Source organism: Vicia villosa, linkage group LG1 (genome assembly GCF_029867415.1).
Source record: "Vicia villosa cultivar HV-30 ecotype Madison, WI linkage group LG1, Vvil1.0, whole genome shotgun sequence".
In the NCBI taxonomy this organism is placed as follows: domain Eukaryota; kingdom Viridiplantae; phylum Streptophyta; class Magnoliopsida; order Fabales; family Fabaceae; genus Vicia; species Vicia villosa.
In genome coordinates this window covers 71,011,127-71,031,869 of record NC_081180.1, presented here as the reverse complement: position 1 = coordinate 71,031,869, position 20,743 = coordinate 71,011,127, and the positions used below count along the sequence as shown (strand labels likewise).

Below are 20,743 nucleotides of genomic sequence, written 5' to 3'. Positions count from 1 at the left end.
ATCTTCTTCGGCCTGCCTCGTTTCTTTGGCTTGACAGATGAATCAGCTGCTGGTTCATCAACAGGAATCATCATTTGGTTGTTAGATTCATCAACCACCAAATTGGAAGAATCAAGGTTGTCACCATCAAAACTAGTGTTTTGTGGCTCACTTGGTATGAGAACATTCAAAGGTAATTGTGGCTTAAGCGGATTGAAAAAATAGGTGGACAGATCTTCACACATAGGAGCCCTAGCACTCTCAAACATGTCGTCCCACTCTGTAGTGTAACAAGCAGAAAGTTCTTCTGTTAAATAAATGTACTGATAATCATTAACATTGTCCACCATTGGTTTGGGTGGTTGAGAAGTTTCAGAAGAAGCTGGTTTTGGTGTTGGGAGTTCCATGTTTTCAAATGAACCATTGTTGTCGTTCGACATTTTTCAACTCAACTATTTGTGTTTTTTTAGTGAACTGAATTGAGTGTGCTTGTCTTTGTGATATTGCACTCTTCCATTTTATAGTGTCACTTTATAATTACATTTTTTTTATTATTCATTGAATTTTGATAAGTTCACCCATGACAAATTTTATCTTTTAGAGTAATATATTAGTTGTAAATTTTTGTATGTCATTTTAAAATATTAATAAAATATTTGATGTTTATTTTCTTTTTGTTATTTACAATTAATTATTCCATTTTTATATTTTATTTAGATAATTATATGAATAAAGGTCATTTAATGAAATTATTTTATAATTATTTTTACATAATATAAAATTTAAAAATGTCAAATATAAGAATAGATATAATAAAAATAAATAAATAAAATTGCAAAAGCGACGTAGAAACTCAAAATGATCCAAAACAAAAATACCACGGCTCCTATAACAAAACAGGAAACTAAAAACAAAACGTATTTTAAGAAAACCAGAAAACACATCCTTCAAACTACCAAAACTAATATCCACTTTTGTTATTTTTCTTCTTTTATATAAAGTTAATTCTAGATGTATTTTTTAATGTATTTATTGACTGATTACACAATTCAAATTAAAATAAATTAATTCATTAAAATAAAATAATAATAATAAATATTTTATTGTATTTAACCTTAGTTTTTTATTATAAAATACATAGAAACTGATTTTCTTTACATATTGCAGTCAACTAATATTTTGTATTTTTAAAATTATTTATATATTAATAATTAAATATTTCTAACAATTAAACGATTATGATCAATTCATAGTATAAAAAATCTTTTAAATGACAATGTATAATAACACTTTTCTTAATTTTTAGCTATAAAAGCTCACTTTTTTACACGACTTAAAAAGGGATAACTTGTTTTGGTATAATATTTTGGCTAAATTACAGTTTTGATAATTCACTAAATTAGTCATTCTATATTAAATTCAAATAGTTTTTATTCTCTATTTTAAATTCTAATATTTTTGGTCTCCCTCTCACGTTTTTTAATAGAAAATAGATGAGAAGTTCATTTTTTAGCTTATAATATCTATAAAATTTAGCAATATATTTATATACGATGATTTGTCATGTCTCACAAATAATTTCTCATTTAGAAAATGGAAACATCGTTAATTTTAAGTGTAAAAGTATGAGAGGGTGACCAAAATTGTTTAAATTTCTTTCACATTTTATGTTTGTATTATTTAGAACACTTATAAGCAGAAAGACAAATGAACAATCAGTGGTAGTGTTATGTATTGTTTAAGAAAAATATAGGCAAAATATCATTTTTGGTCCTTTAAGTTTACCTCGGGATCCATTCTGGTCCCTTATCTTTAAAAAGTTGCAATGTGGTCCTTTAATTGTTCAAAAAGGTCCACGTCAGTCCTTTCAGTCCAATTTTTTGAAACATCGTTAACTTATTTTGCCTTGATATAAGATTCTAACCAAGGACACCTTGGGTGCTGCATTTCATCTTTACCACTGTGCCACTCAGCTCCACGTTTATTTCAAATTTCTGTAAATCGATTTAGTTTCATCTTCCTGTTATAGTTTATCCCAATTGATTTCTCCTTCCCAGATCAATTTTCTTGTTTCATCTCCATGTTACAGTTTTGATTTCGTCTTTCATTTTAGTTTTCCATTTCATTTGACAGTTCATAATCCAAATCAATTTTGGTTTTCACCTCAAAATCCCAATTGACTTTCACCTTCAAAACCCAGAGTGATTTCATCATTGAAATCAGTTTCTAATATCATCACGGAAATTGATTCCCCTCATTAGGGTTATTCATGATAAGGTACGAACATTATCTAAAAAGTATTAAAATTAGGGCTTTTGAAATCTACAATTAATTTTCCCCCAAATTGATACATACACCAAGAAGAAACCGAATCTAGTGGGAATTTGGGGGAAATCGAAAAATCATAAGCTATGCCATGTTTACAGAAACAAGTGGAAGATTTGCAAAAAATCTGGGTTTACAGAACCAAGCACTGTGTCATCCTCATCTTCAGTTTCATTTTCTGATTCAGGAATTAGATTAAAGCTAGAGAGTGAAGTTGGTGACATAAGAGGGTCATCATCGTTATAGACTTTGAAATTCCTCACGTCTTTGTTTCCCTCTGAAGATTTCTTCTCGTTGTGAATTACAAGCACTTGTAGTTCCTTCCAGTTTGTTCCACAAACAGGACACACGTGTAATGGTTGCTTCGTCATGTGCGAAGATATTCAAGGAAAATGAAAAATATGAGAGCATTCAACTATGTAAATTGCAGTTCCTTGAAGGTGATTTTGGTTAAGAGGGATTGGAGAGGGTGAATGATTTAGGAGTTTTGGGGTTAGTACTACATTGGAGTTTAGGACTGTTTGGAACAAAACAAGTTGTTGAAACGGAGGTTCTAGAAATAGTTTAGGATAAAAATAAATAATATGTGGAATGTAGTAATGGACATGTAGGATGCCTCACAAGCAAAAGTTGACGGTGTTTATGAAAATTAGGCTGAAAGGACTAACGTGGACCTTTTGAACAATTAAAGGACCATTTAGAAACTTTTTAAAGATAAGGGACCATAATAGACCCCTAGATAAACTAAAAGGACCAAAAAGAGTATTTTGCCAAAAATATATTTCATTTGTTGAAGGGTCAAGGAAGTCATATGATTGAGAGGCTTGATTGAGGAGTTAGAGATCACTAGAGATCACTTAGCCAATCATCATGTATCACATGAGAGGAAAAACACATTGACATTCGTGTTTTCATTTCATAAGGGATATGATTGAGTCAATGGAGATTTTGGTTCATAAGGTGGCTTTAGAAGAGAATCTGATAAATATGTCCCCTTAATCATTCCCTAGCCTAAGGTTCTAGTAATTGATAGATAAATTCACATCACCATCAGTTTGAATGTCACCGTGCTATATTGTAGTAATTTGGCTTTAAACCCACAAGGAAAGTTTTGTGAAAATGCAAATTTTTCAATGTACCAGGTGTCAACCATATATATGATACAATGGAGATGCCCATTTCCTAAGAAAATGGAGACGATCCTGATCCTAAAACTTGCATATTTTTACTCTCGGAGTCTTTGGGCCAACATGATGCCAACATGCATAAAATCCACCCTATATAATCTTATCCTCCAAGTTTAACATTCTAATTAAAATTTTCCATATTGCACAAACAGAAGAATTTTCCTTCCACTAATCGCTCATGACTGCAAAACATATATTTTCTATCATATGAGCTCGAAAAATACTAATGCCCACCCATTGCATTTTCACAAAACTTTCCTTGCGGGTTTTAAGCCAAATTACCACAATATATCACTGTGACATTCAAACTGACGATGATGTCAATTTATCTATCAATTGCTAGAACCTTAGTTTAGGGAATGATTTATGGGACATATTTACCAGATTATCTTCTGAAGCCATCTTATGAACCAAAATCTCCGTTGACTCGATCATGTCCCTTATGAAATGCAAACACGACTGTCAATGTGTTTTTCCTCTCATGAGATACATGATGATTGGCTAAATGATCTCCAACTCCTCAATCACGCCTCTCAACCATATGACTTCATTGACCCTTCAACAAATGAAATATATTTTTCTTAAACAATACATAAGACAACCTCTGATTGTTCATTTGTCTTTCAGCTTATAATTGTTCTAAACAAAACAAACATAAAATGTGAAAGAAATTTAAACAATTTTGATCACTCTCTCATACTTTTACACTTAAAATTAACGATGTTTCTATTTTTAAATGAAAAATTACTTGTAAAACATGACAAATTATCGTATATAAATATTTTGCTAAATTTTATAAATAAAATTATAAACTAAAAAAATGAACATTTCATCTATTTTCTATTAAAAAACGTGAGGAAGACCGAAAATATTAAGATTTAAAATAGAGAATCAAAATTGTTTGAATTTAATATATATAAGGACTAATTTAGTGAATCAGAGAAAATTAAAAATTAAAAATTGTAATTTAGCCAAAATGTTATACCAAAACAAGTTATCCCTTTTTAAGTTGTGTAAAAAAAAGAGTTTTTATAGCTAAAAATTAAGAAAAGTTTTATTATACATCGTCAAGAGTTTTTTTATACTATCAATCAATCATAATCGTTTAATTGTTAAAAATATTTAATTATTAATATATAAATAATATTAAAAATACAAAATAGGCTTAATTGCAATTTTGGTCCCTCTATTATTCATTTTTTTGAGTTTTGGTCCCCCTATTTTAAAATCCGGAATTTTAGTCCTTTTATTTTAGTTTTTTGAGGATTTTGGTCCCCTTGCAAATCCGAATACAATTTTTAATGAAATAGAACTCACATTGATGACATGTTCAACATAAATCTTAAATAAAATTAGTTATTTTTGAACATTTCAATGCTAAACTGACACTGACATATCATCAATGTGTGCGTCATTTCATTTAAAATTGCCTTCGAATTTGCAGGGGGACCAAAATCCTCAAAAAACTAAAATACAGGGACTAAAATTCCGGATTTTAAAATAGGGGGACCAAAACCCAAAAAAAAGAATAATAGGGGGACTAAAATTGCAATTAAGCCTACAAAATATTAGTTAACTGCAACATGTAAAAAAAAATTAATTTCTATGTATTTTATAATAAAAAACTAATGTTAAAAACAATAAAATATTTACTATTATTATTATTATTATTATTATTATTATTATTATTATTATTATTTTATTTTTAATGTATTAATTTATTTTAATTTGAATTAAATACTATATCAATCAAATTATCAATTATGTAATCAGTCAATAAAAAATATATAAAAAATACATCTAGAATTAATTTTATATAATAAAGGGTTAATACCTATTTTCACCCCTGTCATATGGGGTTGGTTTGAAAAACCCCCCTACCAAAAAAAATTGCAAGAATTCCCCTAACATTTGAAGATTCTCTCGTTTTAAACCTTGTAAAATATTTGTTTTTAAAACCAACATTGCCATTGAAGATTCAGTCATTTTGAACCCTATAATCTTGTAGATTATGTCATTTTAAACCCTCTGGAATATGACGGGCAAGGTTGGTTTTACTAAAAAAAAATTTAAGGTTCAAAATGATAGAGTCCTTCAAGTAGCAAGGTTGGTTTCAAAAATAAATTTTTTACAAGGTTTAAAACGAGAGAATCTTCAAATGTTAGGAAAATTCTTGTAACTTTTTTTTTGACAAAGGGATTTTCCGAACCAACCCCATATGACAGGGGTGAAAATAGATATTAACCTATAGGAAAAGAAGAAAAATAACAAACTGGATATTAGTTTTGGTGGTTTGTTGAAGGATGTGTTTTCTGGTTTTCTTAAAATAATTTTTGTTTTTAGTATCTTGTTTTGTTATAGGAGCAGAGGTATTTTTGTTTTGGATACTTTTGAGTTTCTACGTTTCTTTTGTAATTAGATTTAGGGTTAATACCACTTGCAACATAGTTGTGATTCAAATTTATTCCTATAAAAAAATTTTGTATTCTACCTTTTGAAATGTGAAAATTCTAGGTCTTTTGTCCACTAAGACCCCAAGCTATCCCTGTAAATATTATTATTTTTATTTATCTTCTAAATTTAGTGTTAAAATTATACTTTTAGGGGAAGAGTTCAAAAAAAAAAAATTATTGAGTGAAATCAAAATTTTTTAAAAGGGGAAAAAAATCAAAACTCACTACAATGGTAAGGTATCGTATATTTAACTCTTAGATTTATTTATATATTTTATTTCTATTCTTTTATTTGACATTTTTAAAATTATATTATATAAAAAGAACTATAAATTAATTTAATAAATGAGCTTATTAATATAATTATTTAAACAAATAAAAAAATTGAATAATTAATAGTAATTGACAAAAACAAAATAAACATAAAATATTTTATTAATATTTTAAAATGACATAAAAATTTACAACTAATATATTTGAGTTTAAAGGTAGTGCCATGACAGTTTAAACTAACTTTACACATACAACCAATCAAAATCCTTACACTTGCCATGTCATATCAGTTTTTTTAAATTAAAATTGTGTTTTAATTTAATACATGGTTGTGATTGATTGACAGTATAAAAATATTTTACACTGTCAGTCAGTCATGTCCAATTTTTCTCAATATATTTCTCTAAAAGATCAAATTTGCCACAGGGGAACTTATCAAAATTCAATGAATTAAAAAATGACACTATAAAATGGAAGAGTGCAATGTCACAAACACAAGCACACTCATTTCAATTCACTTAGAAAACACAAATAGTTGAGTTGAAAAATATCGAACGACAACAATGGTTCATTTGAAAACATGGAACTTCCAACACCAACACCAACTTCTTCTGAAACTTCTCAACCACCCAAACCATTGGTGGACAATGTTAACGATTATGAATACATTTATGTAACAGAAGAACTTTCTGCTTGTTACACAACTGAATGGCCGGACGACATGTTTGAGAGTGCTAGGGCTCCTATGTGTGAAGATTTGTCCACCTATTTTTTCAATCCTCTGAAGCCACAATTACCTTTGAATGTTCTCATACCTAGTGAACCACAAAACACTAGTTTTGATGAGAACCTTGACTCATCCAAACTGGTTGTGGACGAACCTCTCAACCAAATTATGGATCCTATTGATCTTCCAGCAGCTGATTCATCTATCCAGCCGAAGAAACGAGGCCGACCGAAGAAGATTAATATGCTGGCGGCTAAATCTGATGTTGATGCTGGGTCGTCCGGGACTTCAAGAAAGGTGAATCAACTCAATGAAGCTCCCAAGAAGAAACGTCTTCCCAAGTTCAAATCATCATGATCTAGTAGTATATCTATATGTTACTTGTTTTTGATAGGAAGAAAATAAAATGAAATAACTATCAGTAATCTTGGTCTTCTTTGTATTTTGAAAGTATTAATATGAAAATGTTTGGCGAGTATATTTCTAAGGAAATTTTTAGTTCAAATAAATTTACCCAAATGATGATTCTATGAGTCTTTTTAAGTTGTACTTTAATTGCGTATTTATGTGATGGATATATAGTAAGATTGCGACAACATTATTATTTAATTGTTCTTCTATAATGAATTAAATATTGGTTTCTTTTGAGATTTTACTCATATAAAGTAATCAAAACAAATATTTAAGAGAAATCGAGGTATGAAATAAATAAAAATCAAGCGATTAAAGTAGACCCAAAATCTTAACTGATAAATAAAAAGAAATATATTTTGAAATTACAAAAAATAAAAATTAATCTGGAGGTCGACGGAGGCTGGCGGTGGGGCAAGTGTGACAACGCAATCGATGTGGAGGGTTTGGCTGCCAGCAGCAGCCAGGTCAGTTTTCTGCGGGGACGTGATTCGTGTCCGTTGGGTTATTAGGTCTGATTCGAGTAGTTTTCGTGTATTGGTCGTGGTTGTTTTGGTTTGTGGATTAGTTTGTTAATAAAGTTTCTTTAGGATCCGTTAAATTTTTGTTAAGTTTCGGAATTTATAAATATGTATTTTTTATTCATTTTTATCTTAATAATCTTCAGAACTTTAGATGTGATGACAAAGAGAAAAGTTTGAGAATTTTAATTATAATTTTAGAGAGATAAATATAAATTTTTAAGATTGTGTTTTTTGAATTTGGAAAATCTTTGAAGATATGTAAGGAGGATTAAGAAACACTTAAATAAAAAATTAATAGGATTGTTCTTGGAAAATTAGATAACACTTTCTTGTAACTCATTTGTAATATTTTATAATCTTTTGTATCAACTCTATGAATTATACCGAGTAAGAGACATTCTCTCTCTCAGAGGCTAAATTATTTGATCAAACTTGATAAATAAATTATTGTGTTTATTATCTTTACGTCATTTTCTTCGGTCAATTTAAATTGTTGTGTTATTCATATAAAGATTTTTGTCCAAAATCATTTATTTTGTTTGTCATTCTTATCGTTTCACATCAAATTTTTAATGTGATTGAAACTTTTAATTTCAAAATAAAAGTACATATAAAAATAAATAGATTTAGGGATTTCCGAGAAGCGGTTGGAGAAGGAGGGTTGTTCGGATAGCTACTTCTCCCTTCGTGACCGGTTGGCCCTTTCTCTCAGTCCTAGGGATAATCTCGGCATTGATAAGGTTAAGTGGGACGGCGGTGTGGGGGGGGGGGGGGAATTCTCGGTGGGTTCTTGTTACGACTATTATGCTAGAGAATTCACCCCGTTCGGCCCTTGTAACAAGAATGATAAGGCATATCGCCTTTTGTGGAAGGCGGAAGTTCCTTTCAAGATCAAGGCTTTTGGATGGAGACTCTTCCTTGATAGACTACCTTCGAAGGAGCTTTTGTTGTATAGAGGAATATCTATGCCCGTAGATAAGGTTAGGTGTACATTTTGTGACGAAGGTGTGGAGAATACATATCATTTATTTTTTTGTTGTAAAGTGGTTAAGGAGATTTGGAGAAGTATCGCTCTTTGGGTGGGAAAATTGGTTAGTGTGGAGGAGGATTATCTTTCGGTGTTTATGAATTGACATTATTTTTTTAGAGACACAAAAGTGAAAGAAGGAAAGTTGGATGTGGTGTGGCTTGCTACGACTTGGTCCTTGTGGATGACTAGGAATGGGGTTTGCTTTAGGGAGGATGGTTGGAATTTAGACGATACTATTTGGAATATAAAGATCTTAGTTTGGAAATGATCTTTTTGTGGGAAAATTACACATGCCAATTACTCTTTTTATGAGTTTAGTAGAGATCCCATTCTCTTTCTCTCATAATTTTAATTGGGGTGTAATTTTCTTTCTTTTTGTGGGGTTGTTTTTTTTTTTATCTTCCCTTTGTAAAAAGGTTGGAGAACCCTTAGTTCTCCATTTTATATCATCTCTTGCTTTCTAAAAAAAAAAATTCAACTTAGTTGATAATTGTGTATAGGCATCTAACACCAGAGATGTAGGTTTGAATATGCGAAATTCCATTTATTCACCAATAAAAACAATGAATTTTTAGCTACTAAATTACTTAGATAAAAAACTAATAAGTGAATTATTTTATATATGTTTATTTTTTCCTTTTTACTAGAACAACGGAGAAGTATATTTTTTAATATGTCACGATTATATAGAGTCTGTTTGATAAAAATAGCGGTTGACTGATAAGTTAGCTGATAGCTTATAGCTTATGACTGATAGTTTATATAGCTTATAACGGATGATTGAGACTGATAGCGTACAAGCTAATTGAAGTGTTTGGTAAAATTAGCGGTTATATTAACTTATAAATGTAAAATGACATAAAAGATATTTAATATATAATTATTTTATTTTAAATTAAAATAAATTATAAGGGTTAAAAATAGATTTTAATTAAAATAATAAAGATAAAAAAGGAAGAAAAAATAATAAGCTATAAGACATAAGCTAAAACGCTATTTGAAATAGCGTCTGGAAAATAAGCTATAAGCTAGTAAAATTACCAAATAAAGACTGTTACCAAACAGGTCTAAATTATCATATGAACTTATAAGACATAAGATATAAGTTATAAGCTTGAAAACATATTTTACCAAATAAAGCCATCGCTGAAATATACTTTTAATTTAATGTATATTTGTATGTGTGACTATTTATTCAATGTTTGAAATAAATTTGTATTAAATAAAATTTATTGTTATTAGATTGTATACATAATTTTAAAAAGTTTAATAAAGAATATAAAGTGACTAATACTTATGTTTTTCTCCATTAAAAGAAAAGTAAAATAACATGGATAATACATACTTTTACTAAATATATAGTTTTGTTGACCAAAAATAAAAAGATAAAAAGACTTTAAAATATGTATATATATATTTAATGGTGTTATGAAAATGATGTGCATAACTTTTTTTTTTAATTAAGAAACACATAACGATAAAAAAGATGATAAGGATTGCTATAGCTGATATTATTAACTTTCTCTTTCAATCAAAATTATAAATAAGAATAATAAATAACTCTCACTCTAAATTAGGATTTTCAATATGCAATGATGAGAGACTGGTATGCTATTTATAATAAATCTAACATACTATAAACTAATTGACTTTTTTCACAAATACTCGTTACAAGCTAACTTAAACGATTAGACATAACAAACAGACCAAATTTAAAATACTAACAACCCTATCATTTCCACACCCACATACTAGAACACACTTCGACTACAGTATGTAAGTCTTTGACACCAGCATGTGAATATTCTTCGACAACATGTATAAAAACATGTATAAATTCTGTCGAACTAAAACTACTCTTCTACCCAATTCTGTTCTCGAGGTTTGATATGCTTACACTCTATTTGCATATACACCGTATATACACCGTCACTTTTTCAAACCATTTCAACTGTGGCACACAACCCAAGACAAAGAAAAAAATTATTAAAAAATAAAAAGTATGTATTACCGTATATAAATACGGTGTGGTTGTAAGAATGGGTGTAATGCTAGCATTTCTGTTCTCATAAATCTCCAGCTTAGAAATAACTCTATAATAACTAATATTAACTTATTATTAGCTAAAGTTTTATAAAATATAATGTAATTATAAAATAATATTATAAAAAGAAGGGTGAAACAACTCAATAGAATACAAAAAGAGCATGCAGATACAAGAAATCTCAAGCCAGCAAACCAACAATCAACGTGACAACAACAAAAACGAAAATATAGCAAAGAGAATGAACGAAAACATACAACCAACGAATACACACAATAAAATCAAAACGAAGGCTCAGAAATCTCCCACACAGCAAATTTCCAATCAACAAGGATCAAGCTAGAGCTCAGACATCAAATCCACCAACAATAGACCAAATTCTCAAGGAAACACCAAAGAACCACTGATCATGATTCTTGAACCGCTAGTAGCATATTCTCAATAAAGAAAGAGTTGGAGCCAGTATTCCAAACAAAAACTCCAGGGACTAATTTGTTTTTGATGAGGTACATGATGCCATCCATAAGTATAGGGTCAGGAGGATTGGTGTATCCTGGTAAGACTTTACAAGGACTGTAGGTAACTACTAGTTTCTTATAGAGTTCAACAACTTCATCCTCTGAGGAGAATTCTTGATTGTAGAATTGATAATCAACTAAGTCAATCATGTCTTTGTTGTCCAAATACAATTTTTCATAGTATGATTCAACTTTTTTCGTAGGAGCAATAGATACCACATTGATGGACAAAGGTGTATCATTCTTTAGTTGCTTTATAACCTCACCAACACAATAGGAAAAATCATCCTCATTTGATTCGACGACATCATAGTGAATATCAATACCATCAATCAGGTTTTCGTATTTATGGATTTGATCATAGCGAACGATGATCTGTTTGATCGAGTTGACTGCGTAGGTAATCCATGTATTTTTATCGAATGGATTGAATGGATATTCATCGCCAACGCCTCCTATGCTTATAACCACCCTCACTTGAGGATTGTTATCCTTGAATGATTTTACATTTTCAGGACTGAGATCATTAAGGTTCCAAGTAGGGTTGAAATTCCCTGTGCCTTTTCCTTGTATGTAGTCTTCGCTAGCAAACCCTAAAATGTAGTCGAAGTTTTCGAGTTTTGCGTTGAAATTGAGTTTATTGGGTAGATGAAGCATGTATAGACGATAAATGGTTAGATCAATGTTTCCATTGCTATCATTTGCAGACATTTTTTGGCAATTGGCTTTTAATTTGTGGATTTGATTTGAATGTGTTTGGAATGACAGTTTCTTTATGGCATTTTATAAGCGTTTTTTTTATGTGCATGAAGGTTTTTAACTATACTTCTATTGACTAATGAAATTTGAAGACTTGATCGGTCAAAAATTTATGATTCATTTACTTGTTTTCATGGATTGCATTGTGTTCACATTATAGTTGTTAGGACTATTAAAATTGGAATTATTTGAGACATCCTATTCTCATAGTTCTCCTTTTTTTATATTATCATATTTCTACATTTAAAAATAATGAATTTAATATGACCCTTTAAAAAATTGTGCTAAGAAAGATTCACACTATAGTTGTTAGAAGAATTGAAATTTGGAGTTATCTGAGATATCCTCTTCTGATACTTCTCATTAATTTATATTATTGTATTTCTACATTTTAAATAATGAATTTAATATGACTCTCTGAAGAGTTGTGCTAAGCTAGACTCATACTAAATAATTAAAAATGGATAAGAAATTTAATTAAGCTTTCTTAAAATTAGCAAGGTGTTTTAGTCCATGTTTTATTTTAATAAGCAAAAATTGATTATAAGGAGTATAAGGGATACTCAACCAATATACAAGAACGACCAAAGAAAATTACAATAAAGCCGCGTGAATGCAAGTCAAAGGATTTAATAACCAAAGCAACCAAGTGCAACTAGGGTCCCCTTAGTCCTAGAATGAAACCAGTCTCAAGCAAGAGATTTAGCCAACTCAAAAATTTCCCGGACTCTTTTGTGATCACCCTTAAAAAGGGTGTCGTTCTTCACAAGCCAAATCGATCAAACTAGAGCCAACCTAAAAATAGAACCAAAGGACTTTGTCACCTTCTTACTGAGAAAATGCAGCAGCCCCACAAAGTGGTTGAAAACAAAAACAAAGGACATGAAAGAAACAAGACCAATTCAAAGGGAAACCTGATGCCAAACCTGAACCGCTACCGAGCAAGTGAAAAAAAGATGAATGAGATTCTCTTCCTAACCTAAGCAAAGCGGGCACATCAAATTAAGCTGACCCGAAATAATTCCTCTCTTCGTTAACTGATCCCGAGTTTGTAACCTATTGTGAAATAATCTCCAAGCAAAAATTTGATTTTGCTAGGAACTTGAGACTTCCATTTTTTTTTATCAGCAATGGTATATATATATATATATATATATATATATATATATATATATATATATATATATATATATATATATCATAAAGCACCAATGGTGCTCAAACCAACAATGAATACATTACACAGGCCAGAGAAATAACATGGCCAAAAAACACCAACAGACCTGTACAGCATCAAAACCCAGAATAAAAAGTAGAGTTAAAACCCTTACAATTGCATACATTGTATAGGAAAGTTAAACCACTCAAAATGGGAATGAAATGGGACTCAAAATGAGAAAAAGAACGCAAACCTGCAGGAGAAAGACAACAAAGCCTAGCTGTCTCTGCTTTGACCGAGTAATTATCCGCGTCCCTCCACCAAATAAACAAGTCCACCCACAACGGATTAAGAGCACACGACACAAGGCAATTATGCAGCTCTTGTAATTCCAAAACATCTAGATTGGAAAGAAGAGCCTCCTCACGATTAGTGTTCCAACTCCACACATCATTAGACCAATACCCCGTCTCCTTAACTAGAGTGCAGTTAGGCTGCAGCGAGGCAAATAATGAGGAAAATTAAACACTTAACGGAGTTGGACCGACCCATTTGTGCCGCCAAAAATCAATGATGGAAACATCGCCAAGTTTGCCGGAAATACTATTCCCAAATCAGTTTGGATCAGCCCCCCAAGATCCAAGAGACAATCTTAGATCCCTCCACGAAATTGACGATGTCTTATCATTAACAAGCCTCGAGGAATCACTACGCCAAATTTGGCTTTTAGCAGCACCCCTACGAAAGCGCTTTTAGGAAAAGCGCTGGCATAGGCTTCGCTAAAGACAAAATTAAAAAACACGCTAAAAAAGCGCTCTAATAGTGGGGGGGTATGAAAGCGCTTTTAAGAAGCGCTCTGGTAGGGGGGGGGGTTATGAGAGCGCTTTTCAAAAGCGCTCTGGTAGGGGGGGGGGGTACGAAAGCGCTTTACAAAAGCGCTCTGGTAGGTGGGGGGAACGTGGGGGGAACGAAAGCGCTTTTCAAAAGCGCTCTGGTAGGGGTGTTTAATGAGAGCGCTTTTTGTCAAAAGCGCTGGTATAGCCCAGGCTATGAGAGCGCTTTCCAGAAGCGCTTTAGTAGCCTTATTACTAAAATTAAAACCAAAAACACGCTTCTACTGTTTCTCACTTTCTCTCTTTCTTTTTCTCTCTGCACGCGAACCAGAAACCCCACCCCTCACCGTCGTCGGTCCTCCGTCAACCTTATCGGTCCTCCGTCAACCTTATCGGTCCTCCGTCCACCACCATCGCGCGAACTTCTTCTCCTCCGTCCACCACCATCGTTTCGTCTCCGTCTCTTCTCCTCTGGTAGCAACTTGCTTTGCGCCACCCAGGTATCACACTTCTCATAGCTTTTAACAAAACCCTAGATGTATCAATGTATCCTTGTGATTCTGAATTTGATGGAATGCTCTTTTCTTAAGGCCTTTGATATATATATATATATACATAATATTTCTGTTAGCAATTGCCTAGTTCCAGAAACGTGTGATTTTAGGTGATAGGGTTTGTTCCAGAAACTTCTAAGTGATAGGGTTTTGAGTTCTGTTGAACTGTGAAATGGTGGCTGTTGGATTGTTTGGGGTCTGCTTGTATGGTTTTCACAAAATATAAATTTAACCTCTTCTTATCTTTTGAGTTCTGTTCCATAGAGAGGCTCTTATTCTTAATTTGTGGTCTCCATTTATGTCCTTAGCCTCTTCTTATCTTAGTACAATTGAAATTGTGAGTCTCTTGTTATCTTAGTAGAATTGAAATTGTGAGTAAAGTTTCTTGACTGTTGTATAAGATAGTGGAGGAGGTGCAATATTTCTCTACCAATGATGATATATGTAGTTGTATATATTATATACTTTTATTTATATATAATAACAACAACAATAACCCTAGCTAGTACATACATAGCTATATAGATTTTGGAATTTGATAAAATATATATTATATACTTTTATTTATATATAATAACTCTATGATATATATGTTGTGTGTGTATGAGATTGAGAGTGATGGTATATATTGTACAATAAATTGGCTTGTTCAAGGATGCCAAGTACTGTAAAGTATGAGAATGACAGCACATAGAGAAATTAAATAATAAATAATATATAATAATAGTAATAATATATACCTTATGAGAGTTGAATTAATGAGGAAGAGAGAAGGTAAAGAATGAAACAAGAGTGAGTTAATGTATATAGACAAGGATGATTCATAAGGTTTGCTTTTGAGCAAAAAGTTTTATAGCTTCGTGTTAGTAGTGGTGTATTTAATTAACTGCATCGTGTGTCTTGTGTTAGTAGTGTTAGTAGTGGTGTATTTAATTAACTGCATCATGAGCTATTCACCCATTCTTATTATAATCATACATTGAATTGAATTTCTTGTATAGGTCTGACTGGATTGATAACTTTGGATCTCTTTGGAGCTCGTATCATTGACTCTGGTACTACATATTTAGGAGTATGTACACACATCAAACTATTGTTGATTTCCTTTGTTCAATCGATTTTGTCTTGGTGGTTACTAACTTTGTGAATTTGCTATAGGGGTAACTTGTGTATAGTGAAAGTTTGATCGTTTCCCAGCCTAGTTCGACGTTTGGCGTTTTCTTGAGTTCGGTAACATCCGAGGTAAATTTCTTTCTCAAATTACTGGTATTATGATGAATTTGTCTGAAATTGTGTGATTATATATGTTACGTTTTATTGCTTCGGATTCATTCCGTTTATACTTTGCGTTTTGACAGAAACACATTAGTTTTATGTGTTTAGAGAGTTAATATAGGAGGTACTTACTAACTTTGTGAATTGAATTCGCCATAGGGGTTACTTGTGAAGAGTGGAAGTTTGACCGTTGTTGTTTAGCTTAATTAAGACATGGATAAGACATGGATGAATTCAAACCGATTGTCGAAAGAGTACGAGAAAGGGGTATGGGAATCATACGACATAGAGACCAAGGATTAGTATACCGATTGGAATGGAATTCTGATAAACAACCAATTGGTCCTAATTCTGCAAAGTTGACAAGTTATATTGGTACACTTGTCCGTATGCATATTCCGGTCTCCATAGCTACCTGGAAATCGAAAACGAAAAATTTAGAATTGGAGGAGAAAAAACAAGCGATTTGGGAAGAGCTTCAGGTATATATCATATATGGTTAATTGTTGTTATTATCTTGACGATAAATTGTTTAAATTATTTATACTAACACACTATGCGTACGTTTTTTTGCAGAGGACTTTTGAGATACCAGATGAACGTAAAAGCTACATACTTAGTTTGGCCGGCAAGAGATATAGAGGGTGGAAAAGTTTTTTGACAAACACCTATCTTAAGGATAAAGATGGAAAATTTCTTGAAGATGCACCGGGACGGCCAACAAAGTATGCGACCTTCATTGATGAAGCAGATTGGGCTGAGTTTGTAAAGCAAAGAGATGAAGCTTTTCAGAAAAAGAGTGCCACGAATAGGGAGAGAGCATCCAAACCCGCGTATCCATACAAAAAAGGGCGTTTGGGATATGCACGCTTAGAGGATAAAATTGTAAGTAAATAGAAATTCGATTTAATTAATTGTCTACATGTGCATGTTTTAATTGACGATTTTATCGTTTGTGTCAATGCATAGTTGGAGGAGACTAAAAGTGAGGAAGCTTCACTTCCTGTACATGTGTTGTGGAAGGAAGCTCGTGTGGGCAAGAATCACGCTGTCGATCCCGATGTTCAGAGAGTTTATACTGAATGTGTAAGTATAATACTGTGTCTTTAATTAAATCAAATGTTTTTTAATATATAAATGACTTTTTATCTCCACTAATAATTATTTAAATGTAAATGAATTACAGGAGACCTTGTCGCAATCGGCATCCACCGGTGAGGATAGCGTACTTAGTAGAGTACTAGATGCTCCCGAGTATCCCGGTCGGGTGAGGGGTAAGGGTCATGGTGTGACTCCAACCTCTTTTTATAAGAGTTCTAGGAGAAGATCAAATCTTACCAATGAAGAAGTGTTGCAAAAGTTGCAGGAATTGCAAGCACAGGTCTCTGAATTGCAAAGAGATAAAGATATGTATATGAGAGAAAAGTGCAACACTTCATCGGTGAGAGAAACTAGTGATAAGGCTAGTATCAACTATCAAAAGAAATTTCCCGAGGTAATTATAAGTTTTTTTCCTTACAAACTGTTCTATTTTATTAATGATAATGACTTTATATTTACTTTTGGTTTAGGGCATTTCATCTTGCCAACTATACTTATCGGAACCGAATTATCGACTAGTTGGCAAGGGAAAAGTGCACAACACTTCGGGAGATTTACTTCACCACAGACCGCTCCCGGATGGACACCTGAAAGTATCGGTGGATGTTGTATTAGATCGTGATGCGATTCTACCGGTACCTGACATGGTCTCAGAGACGACATTGCTGCGAGATGCAATAGGATCGTTTGTTGCATGGCCCTCGGAGCTCATTACCATTAGTGATGAGGTAAATTGAAAACGATTATGAATCATTTAGTTTTCGAATGTCAATTCTAAACCGTTTATTAATTATGTTTTACATTTTATTTTTAGACTGCTCCTATAAAACCCGCAATTAAGGGTAAAGGGATTTTACAGGAGGAGGAGTCTGTTGCATCGCTAAAAGAGGTACATTTAAAGTGTTAATATATAATCTGAATCAAAATATGCATGATTTTATATTTTACCTAACTTATATGATTTTTAGGCATCCGCTCGGGAGTCACAACAAGTGACGCAGCAGGTTCGTAGCGTACCACCCAGTGGTCCTCCGAAGCAAGCGGCAAGAAAAGGCGGTGCTTTTGTGCCTCGATACCGGGCGACACTCGCAACAATGGTTGATATGTCCGATATGAAGGATGGTGCTTTACGGGAAATCGATATGGATGAAAGTGTCTTCGGTATTGAGTTCAAGTCACATATTACAATTGATGACTTGCAAGAGATTTTTAACCATGATCAACTAGGCGTCAGTAATATGCAATCATACATCCGGTAATATTCACTCATCCGATATATTATTTAATTAGTCCCACAATATAATTTATTTACACTTTTCAATGAAAAGAATCTAATGTTTATTATGTTTTTATTTAAGGTTGTTGTATGACAGAGTGTTGCGCGGGACTGCATTGTCTAACAGATTCCGGTTCGTGTCTTCCGCCCATTGCAGCGGAATGGAAATTGTTTCGGATCCGGAATCTGTTAGACAGCGCTTAGTCGATAGATTCATGTCCACCGGCAATACAGAATGTCTGCATCTTTGGGCGTATAATACCCGACCAGTAGGGTTAGTTTCTCATTCTTTATTCATCTAATCTCTGTTTCTTTAGTGTATAGCAATATTTTCATATATCCTATTGTTTTAATTTATAGAGCACACTGGTTGCTGCTTGCTATCAACCCGATAAGGGAAGTCGTGTATTATCTGAATTCGGTAAAGGGTGAATGGACCAATTATCCGGCCATGAAGGAAATCGTTGATTTGTAAGTGGGATCGTTCTAAATATATATTCGTGTATATTTATATATTTACTTATTTGTGGGATTGATCTAAACATATGCTTTTATATATTTGTTAATTAGATCAATACAAGTATTCCGTAGTCAACGGGACGCACAGGTATCCCGGACTAAATCAAACAACATCACCTGGATCGAAGTGCAGGTACATTACTTTTCACAAATTTGCTTATAATATTTATGCTACTTGGTAAAACAAGACAACTTATATAGAATCTTATTTGTTTTTCTATGTAGTGTCCGCTACAGCGTAACAGTTCAGACTGCGGATACTTTGTATTGAGGTTTATGAAAGAAATCATTCAGGCGAATCAATTAGAGATTCCTCCCACGGTATAAAGTTATAACTTAAGATAATTTCATATAATTTATTACATTTACCTAAATATATTATTCATATTATGTTTTTGTTTTATAGTACCTTGACGAATTCCGTGCTGCTGGGTACTCGAAGCTAAAGTTAGAAGAAATCAAAGAGGAATTGTGTCAATTTTATATTAAGCTATTTTTCATGCAGATTTGAACTATAATATTGTTGATTTTGTAATGATGTATATATATAATTTTGTAATGATGTATATATATAATTTTGGATATTATAATGGTATATATTAGTATATATATTGTCTTACTGATGGCTGAAATAATATAGTCGAAAATATATTACAGGTCGAAAATATATTACAGGTCGAAAATATTACAGGTCGAAAACATTACAGGTCGACTGGGAGGATTAAATTATAGGCTGCACATAAAAATACCTCATTTAGCAACTACAGCGCTTCTAAAAAGCGCTCTTAAAGGTCCACATACTAGAGCGCTTCTTAGTAAAAGCGCTGGCAAAGACCAGTAAAAAAGCAAAAAAAATTAAAAAATTACGCAGCATACAAAAGCGCTTTTGGAAAAGCGCTCTGGTAGGCCCCCCTATGAGAGCGCTTTTTCTGGAAAAAGCGCTCTCATAGGGGGGCCTACCAGAGCGCTTTTCCAAAAGCGCTTTTGTATGCTGCGTAATTTTTTAATTTTTTTTGCTTTTTTACTGGTCTTTGCCAGCGCTTTTACAAAGAAGCGCTCTTAAAGGGGGGTCTACCAGAGCGCTTTTTCCAGGAAAGCGCTCTTATAGGGGGTCCTACCAGAGCGCTTTTTCCAGGAAAGCGCTCTTAAAGGGGGGGTCTACCAGAGCGCTTTTAAAAGCGCTTTCGTAGCCTACGCCAGCGCTGGCTTTGGCAGCGCTTTAAAGCGCTGTTAAAGGCCAAAAAAAGCGCTGTGAAAGCCCTTGTACGGCGTAGTGAATTCAAAATGAGCCCCCTAAGATCACCGTATTTGAACGCAAGCAACACATAATAATCTGCCCCTACATCAGTTAAAATACGCAACCCCCCATGTTAAACGTCTTCCTTAAGTGTTCGTCTTCCTCAATACGAAGCTTTCTCATTATGCGTTTAATTTCTATCTTCCTCACCATATTCCATTTTCTCCAGCCACACCCTTTTTGCTTTGAGTTTATTTCTTTGCACCTAATCTTCATTTTTGTCATGGCTCGTATAAATTTACATGTAATCCTATTTAGTGATTCTATAAATAGTGATTCCTCCCTTTTAGTCCATGTTAAACGTCTCCTTATTTGTAAGTTATTTATTCAATATATATATAACTTATTTTTAACTTATCTTAAACTTAGTTTTAACTTATGTTAAATGCCTCTAAACTAGGTTTTTGTCTACCCAAGAATAGTTGTGCCTAACATTTGTGGGATATTGTTTTAATTAGGAAATCTTTCAAAATCGATGTCGGTATCTCGTTGTCAAATT

General features: G+C 32.5%; 2 protein-coding genes across 2 annotated transcripts; one reads left to right on the top strand and one right to left on the bottom strand.

Annotated features, from left to right (window-relative positions):
- Positions 1-11,360: 11,360 nt before the first annotated feature.
- On the bottom strand, positions 11,361-12,182 carry LOC131645202 (chitinase 2-like). The gene has a single exon (XM_058915874.1). The coding sequence runs from the start codon at positions 12,180-12,182 to the stop codon at positions 11,361-11,363; it is 822 nt and encodes a 273-aa protein (XP_058771857.1).
- Positions 12,183-18,515: 6,333 nt separating this feature from the next.
- LOC131609163 (uncharacterized) lies at positions 18,516-19,531 on the top strand. The gene is made up of 5 exons (XM_058880824.1): positions 18,516-18,702; positions 18,789-18,899; positions 18,999-19,080; positions 19,173-19,268; positions 19,354-19,531. The coding sequence occupies exons 1-5, from the start codon at positions 18,590-18,592 to the stop codon at positions 19,456-19,458; spliced, it is 507 nt and encodes a 168-aa protein (XP_058736807.1). The 5' UTR covers positions 18,516-18,589; the 3' UTR covers positions 19,459-19,531.
- The last annotated feature ends 1,212 nt before the right edge of the window (positions 19,532-20,743 follow it).

What these genes read in the sequence shown, in the direction of transcription:
- LOC131609163 (XM_058880824.1), top strand. Translation starts at nt 18,590, where the DNA reads ATGGAAATTGTTTCGGATCCGGAATCTGTTAGACAGCGCTTAGTCGAT. An exon ending in TCACCTGGATCGAAGTGCAG is followed by an intron (nt 19,081 to 19,172) that starts GTACATTACTTT and finishes TTTTCTATGTAG; the next exon opens with TGTCCGCTACAGCGTAACAG. An exon ending in AATTAGAGATTCCTCCCACG is followed by an intron (nt 19,269 to 19,353) that starts GTATAAAGTTAT and finishes TTTGTTTTATAG; the next exon opens with TACCTTGACGAATTCCGTGC.
- LOC131645202 (XM_058915874.1), bottom strand. Translation starts at nt 12,182, where the DNA reads ATGTCTGCAAATGATAGCAATGGAAACATTGATCTAACCATTTATCGT.